Source organism: Elgaria multicarinata, chromosome 1 (genome assembly GCF_023053635.1).
Source record: "Elgaria multicarinata webbii isolate HBS135686 ecotype San Diego chromosome 1, rElgMul1.1.pri, whole genome shotgun sequence".
In the NCBI taxonomy this organism is placed as follows: Eukaryota; Metazoa; Chordata; class Lepidosauria; order Squamata; family Anguidae; genus Elgaria; species Elgaria multicarinata.
The window spans coordinates 17,095,756-17,117,487 of record NC_086171.1 but is presented as its reverse complement, the minus strand read 5'-3'; the positions used below and the strand labels follow the sequence as shown (position 1 = coordinate 17,117,487).

The following is a 21,732-nucleotide window of genomic DNA, read 5'->3' as shown; positions in this document are numbered from 1 at the left end:
TGCACATGGACTATTACTGAACAACACAGAAAACAAACATCTGGAGCTTGCTAATTCTGAATGACTACATTTGAGACACAAATAAATTGATTAGAATCGGAGCTGGAGCATCAATCTGAATGCAGACATCCTTCTATACAAGTTTTATTCTCAGAATAAATATAAATAAATAAATGAATGAGCAAATAACAGTCTACCTCTTTGAGCCTGTGTGATGATGCTTATGTTTATCTCAGCTGCAATCCTATATGCACTCATCGGGGAGGAAGTTCCATGAACTCAATGGGGCTTTGGTCTGAGCAGACAGGTATACAGTAGGATTGCATTGCTTGACTGCTCTTGTGCTTTAAGCAGTGTTTGTAAATATTGCCCCCTTAAATGTATTTATTTATTTATTTAAACATTCATATCCCACCCTATATCACAAGGATCTCATGGCAGCGTACAGATAAAAACATACATATAAAATAGAACAATAAATATACAATTCTAAAACAAAATAGTTACCTTTTTTTTAAAAAAAAATCCTTTTTTATTGTGAATATTAACAAAACAGAAAAAACACATCATGAAAAAAGAAAAACAGAGGAACATTACATAACACTTTAGCCAGTGTGCTGTAGTGGCTAAAGTGTTGGACTGGGAGTCGGGAGATTCTAGTCCCCACTCGGCCATGGAAACCCACTGGGTGACTTTGGGCCAGTCACAGACTCTCAGCCCAAGCTACCTCACAGGGTTGTTGTTGTGAGGATAAAATGGAGAGGAGGAGGATTATGTATGCCGCCTTGGGTTCCTTGGAGGAAAAAGGTGGGATATAAATGCAATAAATAATAATATATAGGAATATCTTCATTTTCATCAGATATGCTATTCATTAAAAAAAAAAGTGGGGGGAGTTATGCATAGATTTCAAGAAAAGCAGACCAAATATCCATTTATTTATCCACTCGCCAGTCACGCCTATAGTACCCGTTCAAACCCTAACCCTAAAATTATTTTTATTTATTGTCATTCTCTCTTGGTCTTGTGAGCCCTTTAATTTTAATATATATTATTCTGCCCTGATCTATGTTTAAGTCTAATATTTTGCTATGGCTGCCATTCTTTTTGTTAAGCAAATTATTGGTGAGTGGCCCAGGATGGTAATGAATGATTAGGAAAGAGCCAGAGATTTCTCTTGAGTGTTTGAAAGGAAGAGTTTGGGAAAGGGCATCACCTTTCCACCTCCCACCATACTGGTGGCTCCAATTTCGGTGGGGCTGCGAATCCATTCTGGGTTTCAGTCAGAACCAACCAGAACTCTAAAGGGATATCCAAGGTGCTGAACCTTGGGATAGGGTTCAGCATCTTGGATAGCTCCTTTACAGTTCTCACTGGTTCTGCCTGAAACCTGGAGCACCAAAATTGGAGCAACCAGTTTCCACTGGTCTGATGTAGTTAGTTATTTTAATTATTATTGTTCTACTTAAACTGCCAGAGAGAGGTGCTTGTGGGTGCCAAAGTAACTCTGTCAATCTTGTACTAAGCATCATGATTTTCTGTTCTGTTTCAGGCAGTAAAACACCTTGGGCCAGTCCTGGAGTGCAAATGCTGCTTGTCTCCACTTAGGTTTTACTGATATATTTATAATAAACCAAATATTACCCCCAAGTGCCATAGTCCTCCATTAATTTCTCTTCTGAAGGAAAGATGAGTAGTGCTACACGTAGACCGTCTCAGCATTCTTACAGCTGTCTCTTTAGTCAGCATTTCCAGAAATGTTCTAAATCTATGTACCCTCCAGCCTTTCACAGATAAACATAACAGGGCTTGTAACACCCATGTTTCACAGTAAGGATCATCACCCAAGCCCACTTTTCAGGGGACCTGCAAGATATTTAATTTTTAGTGGCCCTGGGGAAAAAAGCAGAACTCTGAAGTGATCATTACAGCAGCTCATGCTAATAAAACTTCAAAGCATCCCAAGAAGCCAAAATGTAGGGACAGTGATTTATCAGGGGTAGCAACCAGAAACTGTCTCTGGTATTATTGAGCCAATGAATCTAGTCTTTAGCTGCAATGTGAGTCCATCTTTCCCAACCTGATGTTGCCAAGTGAGTTGGACTACAACTCCCAGGGTCCCCTACTCAGCATAGCAAGAGGCTAAGGAATGCTGTGGTAATTGTTATAGATCTGAAGTAAGTTGCTCCATCAGTGAGCACACCTTTGGTGCACACCTTAATGCCCAGGTTTTTTTCTTACTTTTGCATCAGTAAGAAGAAATGCCTGGAGGGTTTTCCTTTCAAGGATCCATAGAATGAACATCATGCTGTCACTTGAAAGAAAATAAGAATAGGAGGGAATGATATGGACACAACTTTCACAAGAAACGATTCAAGGGAAAGGAATATAATTCCACTTGCAGTAGAATCTCCTCCTCTTAGTTTAATTTTGAATTGTTCCAATTTTTTTTCTTAAATGTAAATAGTGTTGTCATTTAGCATCGGAGAGAAACATCCAGATGAACCATATACACTATTTACCAAACTTAAGTAGCCACCACCCTACAGTTTCTGGTCTATTTGCAGCTTCCTTTCATGATGTCCTTTGAATGCACCATTTTGTTCAGCCAAGTGATTATGCAAACAAACCAATTTTGGTAACACTAAAATTATAGCTAGATTTCATTCTTTCCACCATGTCTAGAGTTTCAAACTATTCATATTATCCACATGAAGCCTATTAAAACAGATGTTTCCTATTTGAGATCCGTTATTTCAGAGAAATAATTTTCTGCAATGTTTATAAGTTAGGAAAACCAAAGCATACAAATCAGTGACCCAACATGGTGCATTTCATATATGCATGTCACAGTACTTTAGATATTTAATTATTATTCAATTATTACCTAAGTTATAATAATTGCAAGGTAGGGAGAAAAGGATGAATTAGATGAACAAGAAATTGGACATCCGGGGGCGGAGCTTGGCAGCCTGAGCGATGGCGGGTTTCTTCTGAGGCTCTGAACGGCGCTTGCCGGAAAAGGCAATTATCTCTCTTCTAATGGGCATAAATCTTTGAGCAACTGACAGAAAATGATTATAAAACCAACAGGAGCCGGGAAAGTGGAGAGATTTGAAGAAGGGAGGTGAGATGATCTATGATTAATGCAATGTCTGTCTAAACGGCAACTCTATCAAAAGTGAAAGTAAAGTAAACGCTGACTCTGACGCAGTTTAAAAAGAAGGAATTTACGCTTGCTGGACATTGATTTGTGTTATAACCTCTCATCTTTATCTCACATGGGAACGATTGAACAAATGCTGGCTTTCTAAGGTATTGGCGTGGCGAGAAGGGGGGGTGAAGGGGCGAAAAAAGCTGCATTTGGCATTCGGTGAGGGAGATGTGGGATGCTGAGAGACTGTGAATGATTAAATCTGATCCCCTCTAGTGAATGCTGTTGTGAACTGGATATTTCCCCCCTCCTCGTGAAGAAGGAGCTGTGAGTGCTATATAATAGAGAAGCCAGCATAAGTTGCTAAGGAAGAGAGTTGGACTCTAAGATTTATGCCCTACCCAGAAGGGACCCATGCCCAACGTTAAAAAAAAAGATCAAAAGTTGGGAAAAGCTTAATATACAAAAAAAGAAACCTTCAAATCATAATTTGGCTTACCTCTCCTTCCTGGAAAGTACAGCCCCTGGAGTTGAACAGGAAGAGGAAGATATAGACCCAGTCTCTTTGGATACAATACCAAATAAAGAAGAAAACATGGCTGAAGGGGGAAAAGAAAGTGGTAGTAACCCTCCCTCTTTAATGGAAATCAAGGCTATTATAGCAGAAAATAACATTATTATTTTTTAAAAAATGGATCAGCATATGAGTGAATTCAGAAAACAAATGCGTACTATTGCGGATAAAGCGATGGAAAACTCGGATAAGATCAAAGAGATAGAGGCTAAAGCGGATCTGGACCAGAAGAAACAAGAGGCTTTCGAAAAATCAATTAATATACAATTTAAAGAATGGGAATTGCGTTTGATTGCCTTGGAAGGTCAATCTCGTAGATCTTCGCTTCGAATAAAGCAGCTGAAGGAGATGCAAGGAGAAGATCTTAGAGAAATTATCGTGAACTGGTTCAAGGAGCTGATGCCTGACATACCAATAGATGGATCGGATCTGGACCGAGTCCACCGTGTGGGGGGGCAAAACTACAAAGGGACTAGAGACATATTGGTGAAATTTGGTAACTATTTGGTAACTATTACAAAAAAGAGCAAATTATGAAAGAATTGAGATCTAAGGTTCAGATACAGTGTAAAGGCAAACCAATGCAAATTTACAATGATCTTTCTCAACGCACATTAAATTGGAGACGTAGTCTTAAACCAATAACGGAAACATTAATGAAGAATAAAATTCCTTATGCATGGGGTTACCCGGTTTTTTTAAGATTTACATATGGGAGGAGGGAACACAGAGTAACCTCATTGGATCAAGGTAAAGATTTGCTGAAGAGGCTGGGTCTGGATGGGGAAGCAGATGGGGCTGGAGTGGGTGGGGGAGGGAATGAGGCTGGGACATCTGGAGAGTAAGAGAATTGTTAATTATGTTTGGAGATAATTGCAAATAAAAATGCTAATATAGAAACCTGCCGGCCAGGCACAGCACTGCCTCCCCCCTCCCCCTTTAAAGTAGATGGCTGGAGTACTAGACTCACGGGGATATGGGGGGGGGATTAGAGTGGGGGGGTGGGGAGGGGGGGAAGGTAGGGGAGGAGGGATTGGGGTAGGAGGGTGGGGGTTTTATGTATGGAGTTTGTGTTTTTATGTAAGCAAGTTTGAATTGCTGAGCACAAGGGATCGGAAGAGATTTCAAAAGGGTGATTATGGATAAAAAGATAAAGGTATCAACACTCAATGTTAAAGGTTTAGGGGCAGTCGTGAAAAGGAAGAGAATAGAACAAATGCTTAATAAAGAGGGATCAGATATTATAATGATCCAAGAGACACACCAAGGCTCCGAGAATTCGAATATGATAAAATTAAAGTGGTTAGCCTATTATGAAAAGTCATTAGGGACATCAAAAAAAAATGGAGTGGCCACTTTGATTTCAAAAAAAAGTGGGTTTATATTAGAAGAGGTAAAAAAGGATGATAAGGGTAGATATCTTATGTTAAAAGGTAAAATTGAGGGAAAGGTCTATACTTTGATTAATGTTTATGCCCCAAATGAGAGGCATAGAGAGTTTTTTATAAAGCTGTTTAAAGAAATAGAAGAATTTAAGGAGGGGTATGCTATATTAGCTGGGGATTTTAATATGGTTATGGATAATAAAAGGGACAGGTCAAATCCCACTAATGCTGAAAAGAGGAACAATATGACTATATTGAATAAATTAGTAAAAGAAAATGATTATTTAGATTCGTGGCGCTTACTTAACGGGAATAGGCCTGGATTTTCATACTTTTCCCCAGTTCATCATACATACTCCAGGATAGATTATATATTTGTTTCAAAAGACTTTGCAACGAGGATTTGTAAAATGGAAATGGGGGTAATAAAAGTAACTGATCATGCCTTGTTAAGTTTAGAATTTACAGTTAAGAAAGATTATAAAGAGGCATATAGATGGAAGTTGAACACAAAGATATTGAAATACAATAAAATAGTAGATAAAATTCGGAAGGAACTGTCGGAGTCATGGGAAATTAATGAAAAAGGAGGAACAGCTGGGTCAGTCATTTGGGACACCATGAAGGCTGTAGCAAGAGGAATCTGTATTAGAGAAACATGTAGTTTAAAAAGACAACAACGTGCAGAACAGGAAAAGTTAGAGATAGAAATTAAAAACTTGGAGGAAAGATATTGGCGAAGTAAAGATAAATATAAATTAGTGGAAATACAAGCTAAGAAGAAACAATTAGAAAACTTAAATATAGAAGAGATTCAAAAGAATTTAATGTATATGAAAAGGGAATATTTTGAAAACAGTGATAAGAACTCGAGGTTGCTTGCCAAGCTCACACAAAAAGAAAAAGGGAGGAATGGGATAGAAACGTTGAAAGATAGCCGAGGGAATTATTGTCATGCAATGAAAGCTAAAATAAAAAATTTTCAGGAATTTTATCAGGAATTGTACAAGGGTAAAGAAATTCAACAAGAAAAGGTGGAGGAGTATATTGGAAGGTTTATAAAGAAGGAAATAAAATCAGAATATAAGGAGTTAATGGAGTCAGTAATAACTCAAAGAGAAGTTGAAGAAGTTATTGATAAGTTAAAAGTGGGTAAATCACCAGGAGCAGATGGTTTGGGTCCAGAATATTATAAGGTCTTCAAAGATTGTTTAGTTCCAAAATTAATGGAACTTTATAATAGGATATTATCAGGAGAGAAGATACCTGAATCATGGGAACATTCAGTGATAATTCTGATCCCAAAACCAGATAAAGATTTGACTAATCCCGATTCTTATAGACCTATTTCTTTAATAAATCAGGATGCTAAAATTTTTACATCTATTATGGCCAAACGACTAAATAAATTTTTGGCAGAATATATAGGAGCAGATCAATGTGGGTTTGTGGTAGGAAGACATATGCATAATTTAGTGGGTAGAGTTTTAAATGTAATAAATGTAATAAAAAAAGCAAATATTAAGGCAGGTATTATGGCATTAGATATTTTTAAAGCTTTTGATTGTGTGAGCTGGCAGGCACTAAAGAGTATTATAGATAAATTGGGATTTGGAAATAAATTTAAAAATGTAATAGAACAGCTATATTCCCAAAATACGGCGGTAGTGGTGGTAAATGACGGACTTACTGAAAAGATACGACTAGCCAGAGGAACAAGACAAGGATGTCCGCTCTCGCCGGTCCTTTTTGTAATGGTTATGGAAGTTTTGGCGAAGGCACTAAGGGAGGATAAAGAATTAGAAGGAACTGGAGAGGTAAGGGAAATAAAGCTAAACATGTTTGCGGATGATACTTTATTGACCATTAAGAATCCATTAAGAAAATTAGAAAGAATTAAATATCAGTTGAGGGAATTTGAGGAAATTACAGGGTTAAAAATAAATTGGTCTAAATCAGAGATGATGTTGTTTAACTATACTAAGAAGGAAGAAAAGGATTGGGAATTTAAGGGAATGGAATTGAAAGTTAAGAACGAGATTAAATATTTGGGAATTAAAATTACAAAAAATCTAGAGAATTTAGAAAGGGAAAATTTAACGAGGTTAAAGAAGGAGGTACTAGAGAAATTGGAGAAATATAAAAGATTAAATTTATCTTGGTTTGGGAGAATAGCTTTGATAAAAATGAAGATATTAGCTAAAATTAATTTTGTATTTAGGATGCTACCTATAAAAATATCAGAAACCGAGATAAAAAGTTGGCAAAATATTATTAATAAATATTGTAATGGAGAAAAGAGAGCAAGAGTGAATAAAAATAATTGGTACCTAAGCCAAAAAAAGGGGGGAATGGGTCTCCCAAACATAAAATTATACTACGTAGCAAATAGATGTTGTAGACATGTTGTAGAAGCAATTATGGGAGTAGGAGATTTATATTGGATGGAAGAAAAAATCATAAGTAAGGTAGAGATGAATCTGGAGAATGTTTTTTTTTAAGATGGAGGAAGAAAGTGGGTTGGAAGTATAGATAATCCACTCCTGAGGACTCAATGGGAAATTTGGAGTAAATTTAAAGGGAAGCTGCTTCCGAGCAACTCTCCCTTAGCACCGATAATAAAGTTAAAGAATTTCCCAGAGGATCTAAAGGGCAGATTATGTAAAATATTAAAAGAGAAAAATAAAATAAAATTAAAGGATTGGGTAAGAGATATTAAAACAAGAGAAGATATGGAAAATTTGTTAAAGGAGAAGAAGCTATCTTGGCTAGAATATGGTCAATTAGAACAATGGAATAAAAAGTGGATTAAAGATAATAGAATGTGCAGAAAGATGACGAGGTTTGAAGAATTAGTAGTAAGTAAGGAGAAAGGAAAAGGAGGTAGTATAGTTTCAAAAGGATTAATGAGTGAAATATATAAAATATTGTTAGAGAAGGAGTTTAGAGAGAATACAGAGAAAATGATTTGGGAATCAGATTTGAAGATACAAATAGGGCGACAGAGCTGGGAGGGACTATGGAAACAAAGAGTGTTGAGAAGTTTATCAGTAAGAATAAAGGAGAATTATTTTAAAATTTTATGGAGGTGGTACCTAACCCCGGTTAGATTGAATAAGATAAGTGATCAACATTCAGCAAATTGTTGGAGAGGATGTGGGGAAAAAGGAACGTATTTACATATGTGGTGGCAATGCAAATATGTACAAAGATTATGGAAGATGGTGTTCTCAGAAATTGAAGAAATAGTGGGAATGAAAATAGAACAAACACCAAAAATAGCATTGCTGTCACTATTTGAAGATATAAAGTGTGGAAAAGGAACTATAGAGCTGATATCGAGTTTGTTGGTTGCAGCACGATTGATGATAGCTAGGAACTGGAAGATCCAAGGGGAATATTCTATTGAGGAATGGTATAAAGTAGTATGGGACATAGCCATTAATGATAAATTGACATGCAATATTAAGTGGAGAAAAGGCGTAACTAAAATAAATGAGTTCGAAGGAATCTGGAAACAGTTCCTAGTGTTCGTGTTTACTAAGGGAAGTGGGAAACCACCAGCAGAAGAAATGATTAGATTTTGGACTCAAGAATGATCCCGAGGTGGGGGGTGCACTTTTATGTTAAGAATGAAGATGTTGTAGTGTGATAAGGCATATGTAATAGTTTTTGATATTTGTACTCAACAATTATTCAATATGTATGCAGCAGACATTTGATGTATTTTTTTTCTTATTGTGTTTGTTTCAGTTATATTTTGGAAATGTTTATCTATGTTTATATAGTGTTTAAAATGAATAAAAATTATTAAAAAAAAAGAAAAAAAGAAATTGGACATCCCTCAGTAAAGGCAGGCATAAAAAATAAGCACATTTTCTGTGCAGTCAATACAGCTATTAATTAACACTTAAAGGAAAAATAGACAATCAAAGCATGATAACTTATTCATAAAAAAATGCAGGAAGCGATTATGCAAACAGCGCACATGATACCAAACACCACCCATAACCACGCTTAAGCAGATACAAACGGAGCGGGAGAATTGGTCAATCAGGCATATCTGGGAGGAGTTTCCAGGGCCAGTGATGCTGAGCGCGTAAGGGCGCATGCTCTGCCGCCTCTTGCCTGGTGGGGCGGGCGGGCGTGGGGAGGAAAAGAAATCAACTCTCTTCGCAAGGAGCCGGAGAGGAAAGTTCCATTTCCCTCGCTGGGCGGAGCGAAGGGTGGTAAGCCACACGCAAGATGGCCGCCGAGCGTCCACCGGAAAGGGAGGAAGGAGCGTTTTCCAGCTGTGCGATTCGTCGCCTCGTCACGAGAACGTCATCTTTGCGCGACGACGCGAGGAACGAGAGGCTGCCTCGTGCTTCGGGGTTAAGGCGCAGGGACAGGCGGACGTAACGGGCTGGTCGGTTGTCGTTTAAGAGCGCCATGGCGGAAGAGGCGGTCGAGGCAGCTCCCCCTGTCGTCGAGCTGCCTTCCTTCGAGGCTGCGCGGGGGCTGGTGGAGAACCGCTACTCCTGCCTGGTGGTGACGCCGCACAGGAGGCACATCGCGCTGCCGCCGCGCTTCTTGCATCGCAAGCGGACGGGGATCTGCGCGCAACTGGATACGGAGCTGCGCCACTACTCGAACAGGTACGAGGTGTGCGTGTGTGCGCGCGCGCGCGTGAAACGTACCCGGCGGCCTAAAATGCCCTCTTGTGCGGGCAGAGAAGAAGCAGCTCTCCTCCGTCCTCCAAGAAGAACCACTCAGGAAGCGTCTTATCTGCCTTTTTGCCGCCTTCAGGAGTGAAATTTTCTCAAGGTGGTGAACAAGATTTTTTTAAAAAAACCATACAAATAATAAAAAAATAAGTATGTGTTTAATAAAAAATATATACAAATGAGAATTACCAATAACACCAGCAGGCCAGGACACTATGGGAAGACCAGTGAAAACAAGGGGGTCTTCAGTGCTTTCCTGAACACTTGCAAGTAAGCTTATGCTGGGGAACATGAGTGGGAGGGTGCTGTTGCACTCAAGTCCTGCTTGTGATATCTTGGTCGACAACTAACATCTGTGCCCTGTGATCTACTTAATTGTTTTACTAAAATTGCTGTGATACACCTGTGTGTGTTATATTTACATTCTTGTTTTAAAAATTTAAGTCATAAGCAGTGGTGGCTTCAGGATTTTGGTAGAACCAGCAGGTCCATACTCACAGTGGGCCCACTCTACTGGGAAGAAGTGGGAAACTGCAATTTTTTTCTCATTGCCTCTGACTTTCTTTGAGGGGGAAGAGTGCTGCTATTGCAATGAGTTCTTTGCTAGGCTTGGAAATGTACAAAACCCCACCACCTTCTGGAGCTGGACCTTTGCTAAGTGATTCTGAGTAGTATTAGAAAATATATTATACTGGTTCAAAGATCCATATAGTCCAGCACTCTTTGCAAGCCTCCCACCGACATGGACCTCTAAATAGTCCACAAGAAAATTGGCTAGTGATCCAGAGCTAGACCATGATCCACTACTATACCATGATCCCTTTACTGTAGCATTTTTCTTAGTATTATAAGTTCTGCATCCATGTTGCTGTTCTTCCATGCATTTAAATTATTTCTGACTGTGCCTTGCTCTAAGAGTCATGATTGCAATCTTCGCTATAAACTTTATCTGCAGAAGAAAATACCTCTTCCCCTTGCTTGTCCATGACAGCCATAAAATGACCAACAGGTTGTACCTTTTACAGTTATTGGCTCCATTTGCTCTTAAAATGGTTTATGGCCCTTAAATGTACCTGTTGACAGTCTTTTTTAGTTGATAAGTGGTTTCTTCTATTTTGCAGTTTTCAAGGTGTTCCTGTGGCTTATGATGATATTAAAATAACAAAAGAACTGGGAGATATAATTGATGACATAGGAGCTATCCATCTGGACATTGAAGCAAATTTTGTCGTATTTCAGCCTAAACCAGGGAAAAAACTTGTGGTATGTAATTCATGCATGATTGACAATTTCTTACAATGCTTAAAATGGAGCCTTTCTGATAGGTGATAAAAGTACCCTGTGGTAAATCTAACCACTTGACTTGTATTACTATAGGGTGTGATATTTAGGGCTTCTTTCTTCAAGGCATTTATCTTCTTATGTAATATTTGGCATGCTTAAATCCATTGAAGTCAATACCTAGCCAAAATACTGTTGTTGCCTGTATTTGAGGGAAGCGCTGTTTAATTATTCCTTGCAATAACAGTTGTGGAATGCTACCGAAAACTGTAGGTAAATGGTGTCCTTTTTAAATCATTCTGTGTGGACAAGAAATCACAATTGCTGGTGAAGCATTTCACAAAAATCACATCGTCAAATAGCTTCACAACTGTCATAGAACAAACTTTGAATATTGTATTTTAAAGTCAAAATACCTGCACTGTGACTGGTTCATCTTTTTTAATAACCGTATTTAGGATATCTGCAATATTAATTGTCTAAATAGATGCAGATCAAGGTTTACGAATCTCAAATGTTAAAGAATTCTCAGCCAGTTGGTTCCTAAAAGTAATTGAAGTTGATGACTTAAATATGTGTATTTCACTTCCATGCGTTCACCTTAGTTCCATACTCATTTTATGCAGCTCCAAAAGCAACCAGATTTTCTTCAGTGTGCTGCTAAAGATGGGGCCATATTCTGTAGTGAGCATTACACTTTTTTTTTTTTAAAAAAAATCTGCCTACAGACTTCAAGTATTTGTGAAGCTGAACTCTGTTTAGTGATAACTTCTAAACTGCATCTTATATTTTCCATACTGAATCTAGTAAGGTGGGAGAGGGGAACTGAGTTGGGGAGAGGGGCCAAATTCTCTCCTCCTCCCCCCCCCCCAAGCTCTCCACAGGTCAGAGAATGTTACACCAGATATATTATTGTTGCTGCAGCACGAAGTGTTCATTGGAGCTCCAGCTGGGGTTATGTGTCAGGGCTGCTTTGCCATTGCTGGGTTTACTGGGGAACATCCGTAGGCCAGATTAGTCCCGCAGAACCAGAGGTTCCCCTCCACTGGTGTAAGGACATGGTAAATCAACTGTGAGTTATGGTGTGATTTCACCACACAAATGTGGTATGGCATACTCCTAACATGTCTTGTGTTTTCCCAGGGTATAATCAATAAAGTGGCACCTAGCCACATAGGCTGTCTAGTACATGGATGTTTCAATGCTTCTATTGCAAAGCCTGATCACTTATCAGCTGACGAATGGATGAACCTTGGCTTTCAAATAGGCTCTAGACTGGTATTTAAAGTATTGCATTTTGATTCAGATGGCGTTGGAGTGTTCTGCATGCGAGGAAAATTGTCTCGACACAGGTACATAATAACGTGGCTTTTACACAGTACTTCAATAGAAAGAGTTTAAGCATGTAGGATAAAGAGCAAAGTTGTTTTTGTTGTGTAGAATGTAAAAGGAGCTTGGACGTCTCTGATATACATCTCAGGTTAACCAGATGCTGAATCTTAAGGACTGGGGAACAGGTGTGTAGGATCTTTGAGAATTTGAAAGATACTTGAAAATGAGGGGGAGGGTTACCACAGACAACAATGTAATGGTGGGACAAATGGCTTGTGAAGTTTCAGTTATCATCAGATGTGAAAGTTACTTTAGACTGGCAAATGAGGGTAATGCTTAAGGTGATAGTAGTAAAGCATACAGTGATTTTGAGCTTAACTGTCAAGTTTTCAGTTAATGGCAAGCCTGCACTCAATTTAGTAAGCTTGTAAAAAAGTGGGGGGAAAGATCTTTGCCAAGAAGTAGAAATAGGAAAATGAATAGATAATATAGAATAGGAATATGGCTGAATGAATAAAGGCACAATCCTATGCATGTTTAGACAGAAAAAAACATGGCTGGCTGGGGTGTGCTTGGAGTTATAGGACTTTTTTGTTTGTTTGTTTGTTTAAACATGCACCCTAAGTAGCTTGAAATTTTAGATCTAATTATTGTTCTTGTGATACTGTTTCAATACAATATTCTTCGAAAGCTCATTCTCTGCTTTATTTTTGCAATCTAGCACTGGCAAAGACACCCCACAGGAAAACTGCAGGAAAGAACATGAAAAGCACTGTGATGTACAAGATGATACAGAGGAGATGGAGATTGATGTAACGATGTCTGGGATTGAAGATGGAGAGAAGCAGAACAATCACATTGATTACGGGATATATGACATGCCAGAGAGAGAGAGTGGGCAAGACAGAGCCGACTTGGGAATGCATGCCAGTGACTCAAGTGGCTACCACAGTGGCCATGGCAAATCTAAGAAAAGGAAAAAACTTTCTGAAGAAGAAAATGGACTCCTGGAGTTGTCAAAACCCAAAGCTAAAAAGAAGAGAAAAGAATGAGAAAGAGTCTGAATAATGCCGAAAGTGCCTTTGCTGAATATGGAGCTTTTCCGTCCAATGTATTTGAATTAATTATGCTTCATTTTAATGCCACTGAGGGAGTTCCGTTGTAAATGCTGTATATATGCACATTGAGAAGATGTGTAAAAGCAGAAAATAAACAATCTAAGAAAAGAGAATCATGTTGTTGTTGTTTTAAAAAATACAGTTTTTAGCCACCGAATGCTACTAATAGTGTTAGGAAATCCATTCTAAAAAAGTTCAATCCCCAAATGCAGTCCTTCCCAACGATAATAATCTGTCTCATTTTAAGGTGTAAGCAACCATTAATTAAAGTGCTGTAAAGTGATCTTTCTGAAGTACAGTTCTATACAAACTGTTCTCCATCAAAAGTGAAAAGTACGTAGGACAACTGGATTCTAACAGTGCAGTGCTTCCACCAGAGATGGCTTAAATGGTGAGATACTGTGTTGAATGATGATCCAGGGGTTGACCCCCAACTTGATCTGGGGATTTAAAACAAACAACTCATCACCCAAACAATTCAACAAATATTTAATGGTTGGGGAGTGAGAGGCAGCAAATAGGAAGACTAGGAGAGTGGATGCTTCCATAATTTCCTCAGAGGCTTCACCTGTCATTCCTGCCACCAGGAAGAGAGAGGAGCTGCAGATTGCTGAAATGCCCTGTCCCCTATGAAGCAAAACGTGGATGTTACCTGGCCTGATTGCTAGGCAGATAGTCATCATAGAATCTTTAGACAGCACTGGTTGGAACAGTAACATCTAAAGCCAAGGAAGTAGAAATTTTACAGCATTGTCTCCCCATTCCCTGCGCTACTGCCTCCAAATACTGATGCACAAATAATTAGTGCTTTAACTACGTGATTATTTGTTTGGTGTAATAAATGTGCTCTTTTGTGTGTTTTTTTGAACGACTTAGATACCAGCCCTAGATCCAGGAGTGTTGCATTTCCTCACTGTTAAGTAAACAAGGCTATACCCACTTCCATGGAAGTAAGCCCCGTTGAACTCAGTGGCTGTACTATTGAATAGACATGTAAAGCAGTCTTCTCCAATGCTCTCCAGATGTTCTGGATTTGAACTCCCATTGGCCCCAGCCAACATGGCCAATGGTCAGGAATTCTGAGATCTGTAGTCTGGAGGGCACCAGGTTGGGGAAAGCTAGAGTAGCCAGTAGTGGACTTGATTAATGCATAGTCTAACTTGCTTCCCATGTTAGTCAGTCCATTTGTGCATTTAGCTCAGTATTGCATTGGCAGTGGCTCCAGAATTTCCTCTACCTATAGATGCTGGGTACTGAACCTGGAACCTTTGGTGTGCAAAGGTTTCTGCAATGCTGGTTGTACTATTATCCACCTGAAAGGAACTGGCAAGGCTTAAATCGAACGAGTGCATCCCAAAATCTACAAATGAGAGAACATAAATAGCCCCCTTTTTGTGCTGCTCCCTCTCCTGGTATTAGTGATGGCTGCCCCCCTAGAGCAAGTCTCATTTTCCCACACTTCTGAGCAAAAATTCCCTCCCCACCATTCCCAAACTTCTGATTGCTGTAGATGGCACTGTTACCAGCAAATTCTCTTCCAAGGCTTCCTTTGTATCAACATGTTGCTAAAGGGGAACTAAGTATTTGTTATACTGTGTTTATGCCTATCAAGAGGTTTTAGAAATTCTGGTCTGGAACACTCAGAATAATGAGGAAGAAAATAATCTTGATCCATTTGTTTAAATATGACATTCCTATTCCAATTTCAATTCCTTTAGTTGAAAGATAATTCGTGATCAATATGTTATTTATTTATTTTATTTTAGCATTTATATCCCACCTTTTTTTCTCCAAGGAACCCAAGGCAACATACATAATCCTTCTGTCCATTTTATCCTCACAACAACAACCCTATGGGGTAGTTGGACTGAAAGTCTTTGACTGGCTCAGAGTCAGCCAGTGGGTTTCCATGGCAGAGTGGGGACAAGAACCCGGATCTCCTGACTCCCAGTCCAACATTTCAGCCACTACACCACACTGGCTGTCATATAACATATAAAGTTTTATATTTTAACATATAAAAGGTCAGAGTGGTAGTCCAAATCAGGATATATAAATTCACACCAGCATCAGTCATTTTAGTGGTTTTCCTCTACATAGGATAGCAAAAGGGAAACAGCTAGCCCTTGTCAGTTTTATCTTAGGCCTTAGCTAGACTTAAGGATTATCCCAGGCTCCTAGTATCTCCTGTGTGTCATTTGGATGTACAGGGATGATCCCTGGATAGGCCTGGTCTAGCCATGGCCTTAGATGTCAAGTAAGATCTTGTGATCTTATGTATGTCTTAGTGTGTATATCTTAGTGTGATCCTATGTATGGCCACATGTCTCCTGGTAAGTGGCCTAAAATAGTCTTGCAAAAATTTTGGGGTGATTGTATTTGGTCAGCTTTCAAAATCCTGGTGCCCTCCAGATGTTGTAGACTACAACTTCAGGTTTGGGGAAGGCTGTTACTAGGTTCTATGCAAAATGCTGAGGACTTCTGCAAGAACATAAGGAGAGCCTTGCTGAATCAAACCAAAAGCTCATCTAGTCCAGCAACCTGTTTTCCACAGTGGCTACTGGGATGCCCATCACCAGGATGTGAAGGTGACAGCTTCCCAGCAAACGGTATTCCATAACATAGTCTCTGAATTTGAGTGTTATATATCACAAGCTTTTCAATTTTGTTTCATTCCATTTTCATACTAATAGACCAGAGGAATGTTGAAGTCCTAGACAGGAGTTTAATCACATTTAGGTTTGGTTAAAATAAAGTAGTAATTCAAACAATCCTTTCTTCTTTCTTGCAAATTTGATTGACCAAAATACACTGCTTCAATAGAAGTATAGATTCTGATATGAAATGGTACTCCACTCAATTCTGGTTTGGTCAAACCTCACTGGAAGTAGTACGTTCTGTGCACCACAGCTTGAGGAGGTCAAACTGGGAAGCGTTCAGAATACAGCGGCAAAGAGGGTGAAAGGCCTGGAGACCAAGGGATGGGACCAGATTAAGCTTGCAATCTTATACACGCATACCTGAGAGTAAGGGCATGTCTACACCATGCCTGTATCCCGGGATCATCCCTGTGCATCTAAATGACACACGGGATCCCGGGAGCAGGCAGGGACGATCCCTCCATTTGCCTGGGATAATTCTTAGGTGTAGAAAGGGCCTTTGTCCCGTTGAATTCTGCATAGGATTGCAATGTAAGAGTGTTACATTTAGGTCCCATTATAATCAGTTGAATGAGTTACTCATTACTTAATTGAAGTTGCAATGATTTCAATAGGAACTTTCAACTAACTTTGTTTGGTTCTTACCCCAATTCCTGTGAGGAAACATTGAAGGAGTGGGTAAGTTTAGCCCAGAGAAGAGACGATTAAGAGGCAACGTGGTAGCCATCTTCAAATGTTTGAAGGACTGAGTCATAGATGGTGGAGCAAATTAGTTTTCTGTTGTTCCAAAGGGTAGAACTCAAATCAGTGGATTCAAATTACAAGAGGTGATTTCAAATAAAAATTAGGAAGACGGTCCTGACAGTATGAGCTGTTGGACAGTAGAACAGACTGCCTCAGAAGTGGTGGCCTCCCCTTCATTGCAGGGTTTTAAGCCAAGGATGGATGACCACCTATCAGGTGCTGTAGCAGCAGATTTCCTGTCAGAGGGTAGGACTAGATGACCTTTGAGGTTCCTTCTAAGTCTGTGATTCTAAGCTATGTCTATTATGTGCCCAATGAATAAAATATAGCGATATTTATATACTCGTGCTGCCAGTATTTTGCTTATGAATCACTTTAATAAAGATTTATAATGTGTGCAAAATGCAGCTTCAGAGTTTCCTAGTTACTTCAGTGCTTTCCATCGGCCTAAATGTCTAAAGCTCACTCTCCATCATGATTTGTGACTTATATATTAAAATATTAAAGCTGCATTTTAAACATTTCCCTGCCAAAGGAACACAGTTAGGTGATGTCTAGAAGGACCCCAAAGCTTAAACTATTGTGTTTTCATTGTGGATTTAAAGGATAAGAGTATAATGGAATTCCATGCAGGTGTTTGAGATCTTAAGTAAAGCCCTGTGGAGTCCATGGAAATGCTTGCATGAAATTTAGCAGTCTTTGAATCATTAATTCCATTATGCTTCACTATGTATTTATGGTCCATTTTGAGAAAAATGGAAGTGTGACTTCTCAGTTGCAAGGTAAGTAATATTGCAGACCAAAATGTGGCAGGACGACTGAGGTGTCATTAATGTGACTTTGTTTTCCGAATGATTTTATCCAAGAATGTGTTCTGTGTAAAGAAAAATAAACTCCCAGTATGCGTGGGCCCCATGAATGCTATGAGCAAAGTTGTTTTGTTTTGTTTTTTACTTTGTTTCTTTGAACAGCAAACCTCAGGTGCAGAACAAGCTTTTCAGAGGACTGCTCCTAGAGGACAGTCCTCTATTTGCATAGCTGCCCAGTTCAAGTCTGATTTAAAGATTAAAACAAACAAACAAACCATTAGAAGGGAGAGCAGCAGGGGTTGTGGTGTTACCTGTCAATGTTAGCCCTGGACAGCAGACTGAGTCACAGGTCACCTGTTTACTGGTGAGATGTATTCTATTTCTATCTAAATCATAGCAGTTCTTTCTAAATTTGCAGTCAACTTTAGCACATATATATGTAGCCAGTATGGTGTAGTGGCTAGACTGTCAGACTGGGAGTCGGGAGATCCAGGTTCTAGTCTCCACCCAGCCATGGAAGCTCACTGGGTGACTTTGGGCCAGACTCTCAGCCCAACCTACCTCACAGCGTTGTTGTTGTGAGGATAAAATGGAGAGGAAGAAGATTATGTACACTGCCTTGGGTTCCTTGGAGGAAAAAAGGTGGGATATAAATGTAATAATAACTAAATAAATAATATGTTAATGCAAATCCATGTCCTCTTTTTTGACAGTGTGTAAGTGCCCCCCATAATAGACTGCTTTTGAAAATTGAGTGTTTAAAACGTAGCTTGCAGTAGGGCATAATATGGCATCTGCTATTAAAAAAAAGTTCCACTAGCGTGCCTGAAGGATCTCTCTGGACTGCAGCCTAGAGGTCCTTTCAACAACACCAAAAATTATTTTTGAAAGACCTTCGAAACCTAGAATGAGCAGTAATACTTATGACTCTGAATGGACTGAACATTGCGAGATGAAACTAGCTTTTAGCAGAGAAGGAAGCCAAAAGATGTTAGCATTCTTCAGGAAATGAATAAAACACGATTAGAGACTTTAAAAAAGAAGTTAAATGCATGTCCAAATAATGACTAAAAGGAATAGAAGGAAATCTGAGATCTATGGGAATGATAGTTTTCCAAATGGAAGTGGTGTCTGTTCCATTGCTTAAATCGGTCTGGCCTCTCTTCAAAAAAGCCGTTAAAGGTGCAACCCGCAGCCATTAAAGTCAATGGCAAAGTTATCATTGATAGTAATATATTTGAAAATTGTATCCTAAGTAACCCTTTGCTACACAGCTGAATTGTTAAGATTACTGCTGGGAACACAAAGGCTATGTGCCTTTTCTGTAACTAGTACAAACAAACAGGGAAAATTCATGTCTTATTATTAAAATATATTTGTTTCTTTTATTGGGACACATGAGCTTTAATGATATTAGTTTGCAGGACAGTCCTGTACGTGCCCAGTCAGAACTAAGCCCCATTGACTTCAGTGGGATTTATTCCCAGGTAATCGTGTTTAAGACTGCAGACGTAAGCCCCACTCACTTCAGTGGGGAAAGTCTAGGTAGCTTAATGTGTATCTTCTCCTATTGTGGAAGGTTTCTGAAAGACTGTTTTGTTTTCACATAATGCCACATGGTGGAGTATTGCTTTATATATAGATCATAGATTCTATACTCAAAGAATTGGGGCACCAGCCACTGGGAATTTCTCCTTTCCAAGTCCCATTGAAATCAATGAGTTTTGTCTGCGCAATTACAGAAGAAAAAGGGCTCCCCCACACACACTTTCCCCCCAGGTTTTGATAATTTTGGGATTTATTCTGCAATTATTGAAAACTATCACATTCTTTGCAAGCATTGATGATGAATAATATGGTTTTTAAATCACCCAGGATATTTTCCCCACTGAGAAAAAGTCTGCACCTCCATAATATAATATCTTATTATACTTTAGTATTGTAATGGTTCATAATTCCTAATGCTGTGGAAATATTGTTCTCTTGTTTTAATGTGGACTTCATTAGTTTTACACTTGCTGACTTTGTATTAATTGGATTTGTATTGTTATATTTTATTATTCTGAAACTATTTTGAAAACACAATTTACAAATACTGCTAATTAAGAAATACTTTATTAATCTGATCAGGTTGATATTCTGCCATTACTCATGTATAACATTCTTTCTTTCCATTAGCTTTTATGTAAGAGTGAAATCCTATGTCTGCTCAGAAGTTGGTTCCACTGAATTCAATGGGACTTACAATGTTATTATTATTATTATTATTATTATTATTATTATTATTATTATTATTATTTATTTATATAGCACCATCAATGTGCATGGTGCTGTACAGATAACACAGTAAATAGCAAGACCCTGCCGCATAGGCTTACAATCTAATAAGTTGTAGTAAACAATAAAGAGGGAAGGAGAATGCAAACAGGCACAGGGAAGTGTAAACAGGCACCGGGTAGGGTGAAGCTAACAGTATAGAGTCAGAACAAACTCAATATTTGAAGGCTATAGGGAAAAGAAAAGTTTTTAGCTGAGTTTTAAAAGCAGTGATTGAGTTTGTAGAAGGACTTGAACTCTCCTGAGTTTCCTGGTTTGGTTTTTGTTGCGATGCACTTCTGCGAGAGAAGTCCTTATTGTTGTGGAGGGGAACCAGTGGGCCACAGCAGTAGCCAGAAAGTCTCAGGTAAGACTTGTGGGCTAACATTATTTATCACCATTTCTATCATGTGTGGGAGGTTGGCCACTGTGTGAACTGAATGCTGGACTAGATGGACCCTTGGTCTGATCCAGCAGGGCTCTTCTTATGTTCTTAAATGAGAGCCTTCCACCTTCTTAAATACTGAGAGTCTTCTCACTATTACCCCATATCCTAACATATAAAATTTGGGGAACTGTCTTTCATTACGTAGTAATAACAGTGCTATATGTCTCTGCAATCCTCAGAATACTAATTGTAGCTTCTTCTTCCTCTTTTTGATTCAACAACAGGCTTTAGTTAATCATGCAAGGTAGGAATAGTGAAGCAGGCTAGGGCATGAGCAACTCAAAAAGCACAAAAGGATAACATAACACTGGGACATTAAGATACAAACACCACCATCTCCAGGGCTGGCCCCGCTATGCAAGAGGGTGAAGCAACCTGCTTCAGGTGGCATCCAGAAGAGAATGGGCATTGATGAAGGCAAGAATTGGTGTCCAAATGGTGCAACAAGACTTTTAAAAAACTGTTAGCCATAGTGAGGTGGGTGACGTTTGGGCCTTGCTTCAGGCAGCAAAATGGCTTGGGCTAACACGGATTCCTCCTTCTCCTTTCACTGTACCTACTCACACTACTTACTTAAATCAGCCTCCTCGACCTGGTGCCCTCTAGTTGTGTTGGCTGGGGATGCTGGGAGTTGTAGTCCAACACATCTGGAGGGCAACAGATTGGGGCTTAGTTATATTGTATTTTCTGATGGACTGAAATTGTACATTACTTTGAGATCCAAGCTTGGTGAAACATGTTTATTTGTTACATTTATATTCTGCCTTTTCCTCCAAGGAGCCCAAGGCAACATACATAACCCTCCTACTCCTTTCCTGGAGGACAAGGCTACTGTTCCTGATGGCTATGTTCTACATCCAGAATCAGAGACAGTAAACCAATGTACACAGGTTGCTGAGAAACATTGGTGGGAGGGTGCTGTTGTACCATTGGGGGTCCCTGGGTGACAGCTGGTTGGCCACTGTGTGAGTGGAGTGCTGAACTAGATGGAGCCTTGGGGCATGTCTATGCCACAAGGATGTAGGGGGAGGATCGCGGACTTAATGGCTTCCGTGATCCTCCCTGGGTATCTAGACAGCCGCAAGACATCCCAGAACGACATTGCGGCCACCATATATTTTTTTTAAAAAAAAGAACAACAAGAGGAGTGCATTTGTGCTCCAGTGCCAAAGGTAAGGGGGAACCCCCCCGACCCTACTCCCCCC

General features: G+C 39.3%; 1 protein-coding gene across 1 annotated transcript; it reads left to right on the top strand.

Moving 5' to 3' along the window:
* Positions 1-9,488: 9,488 nt before the first annotated feature.
* On the top strand, positions 9,489-13,663 carry POLR1F (RNA polymerase I subunit F). Its single transcript, XM_063123637.1, has 4 exons — positions 9,489-9,750; positions 10,941-11,082; positions 12,244-12,452; positions 13,154-13,663. The coding sequence occupies exons 1-4, from the start codon at positions 9,545-9,547 to the stop codon at positions 13,482-13,484; spliced, it is 888 nt and encodes a 295-aa protein (XP_062979707.1). The 5' UTR covers positions 9,489-9,544; the 3' UTR covers positions 13,485-13,663.
* The last annotated feature ends 8,069 nt before the right edge of the window (positions 13,664-21,732 follow it).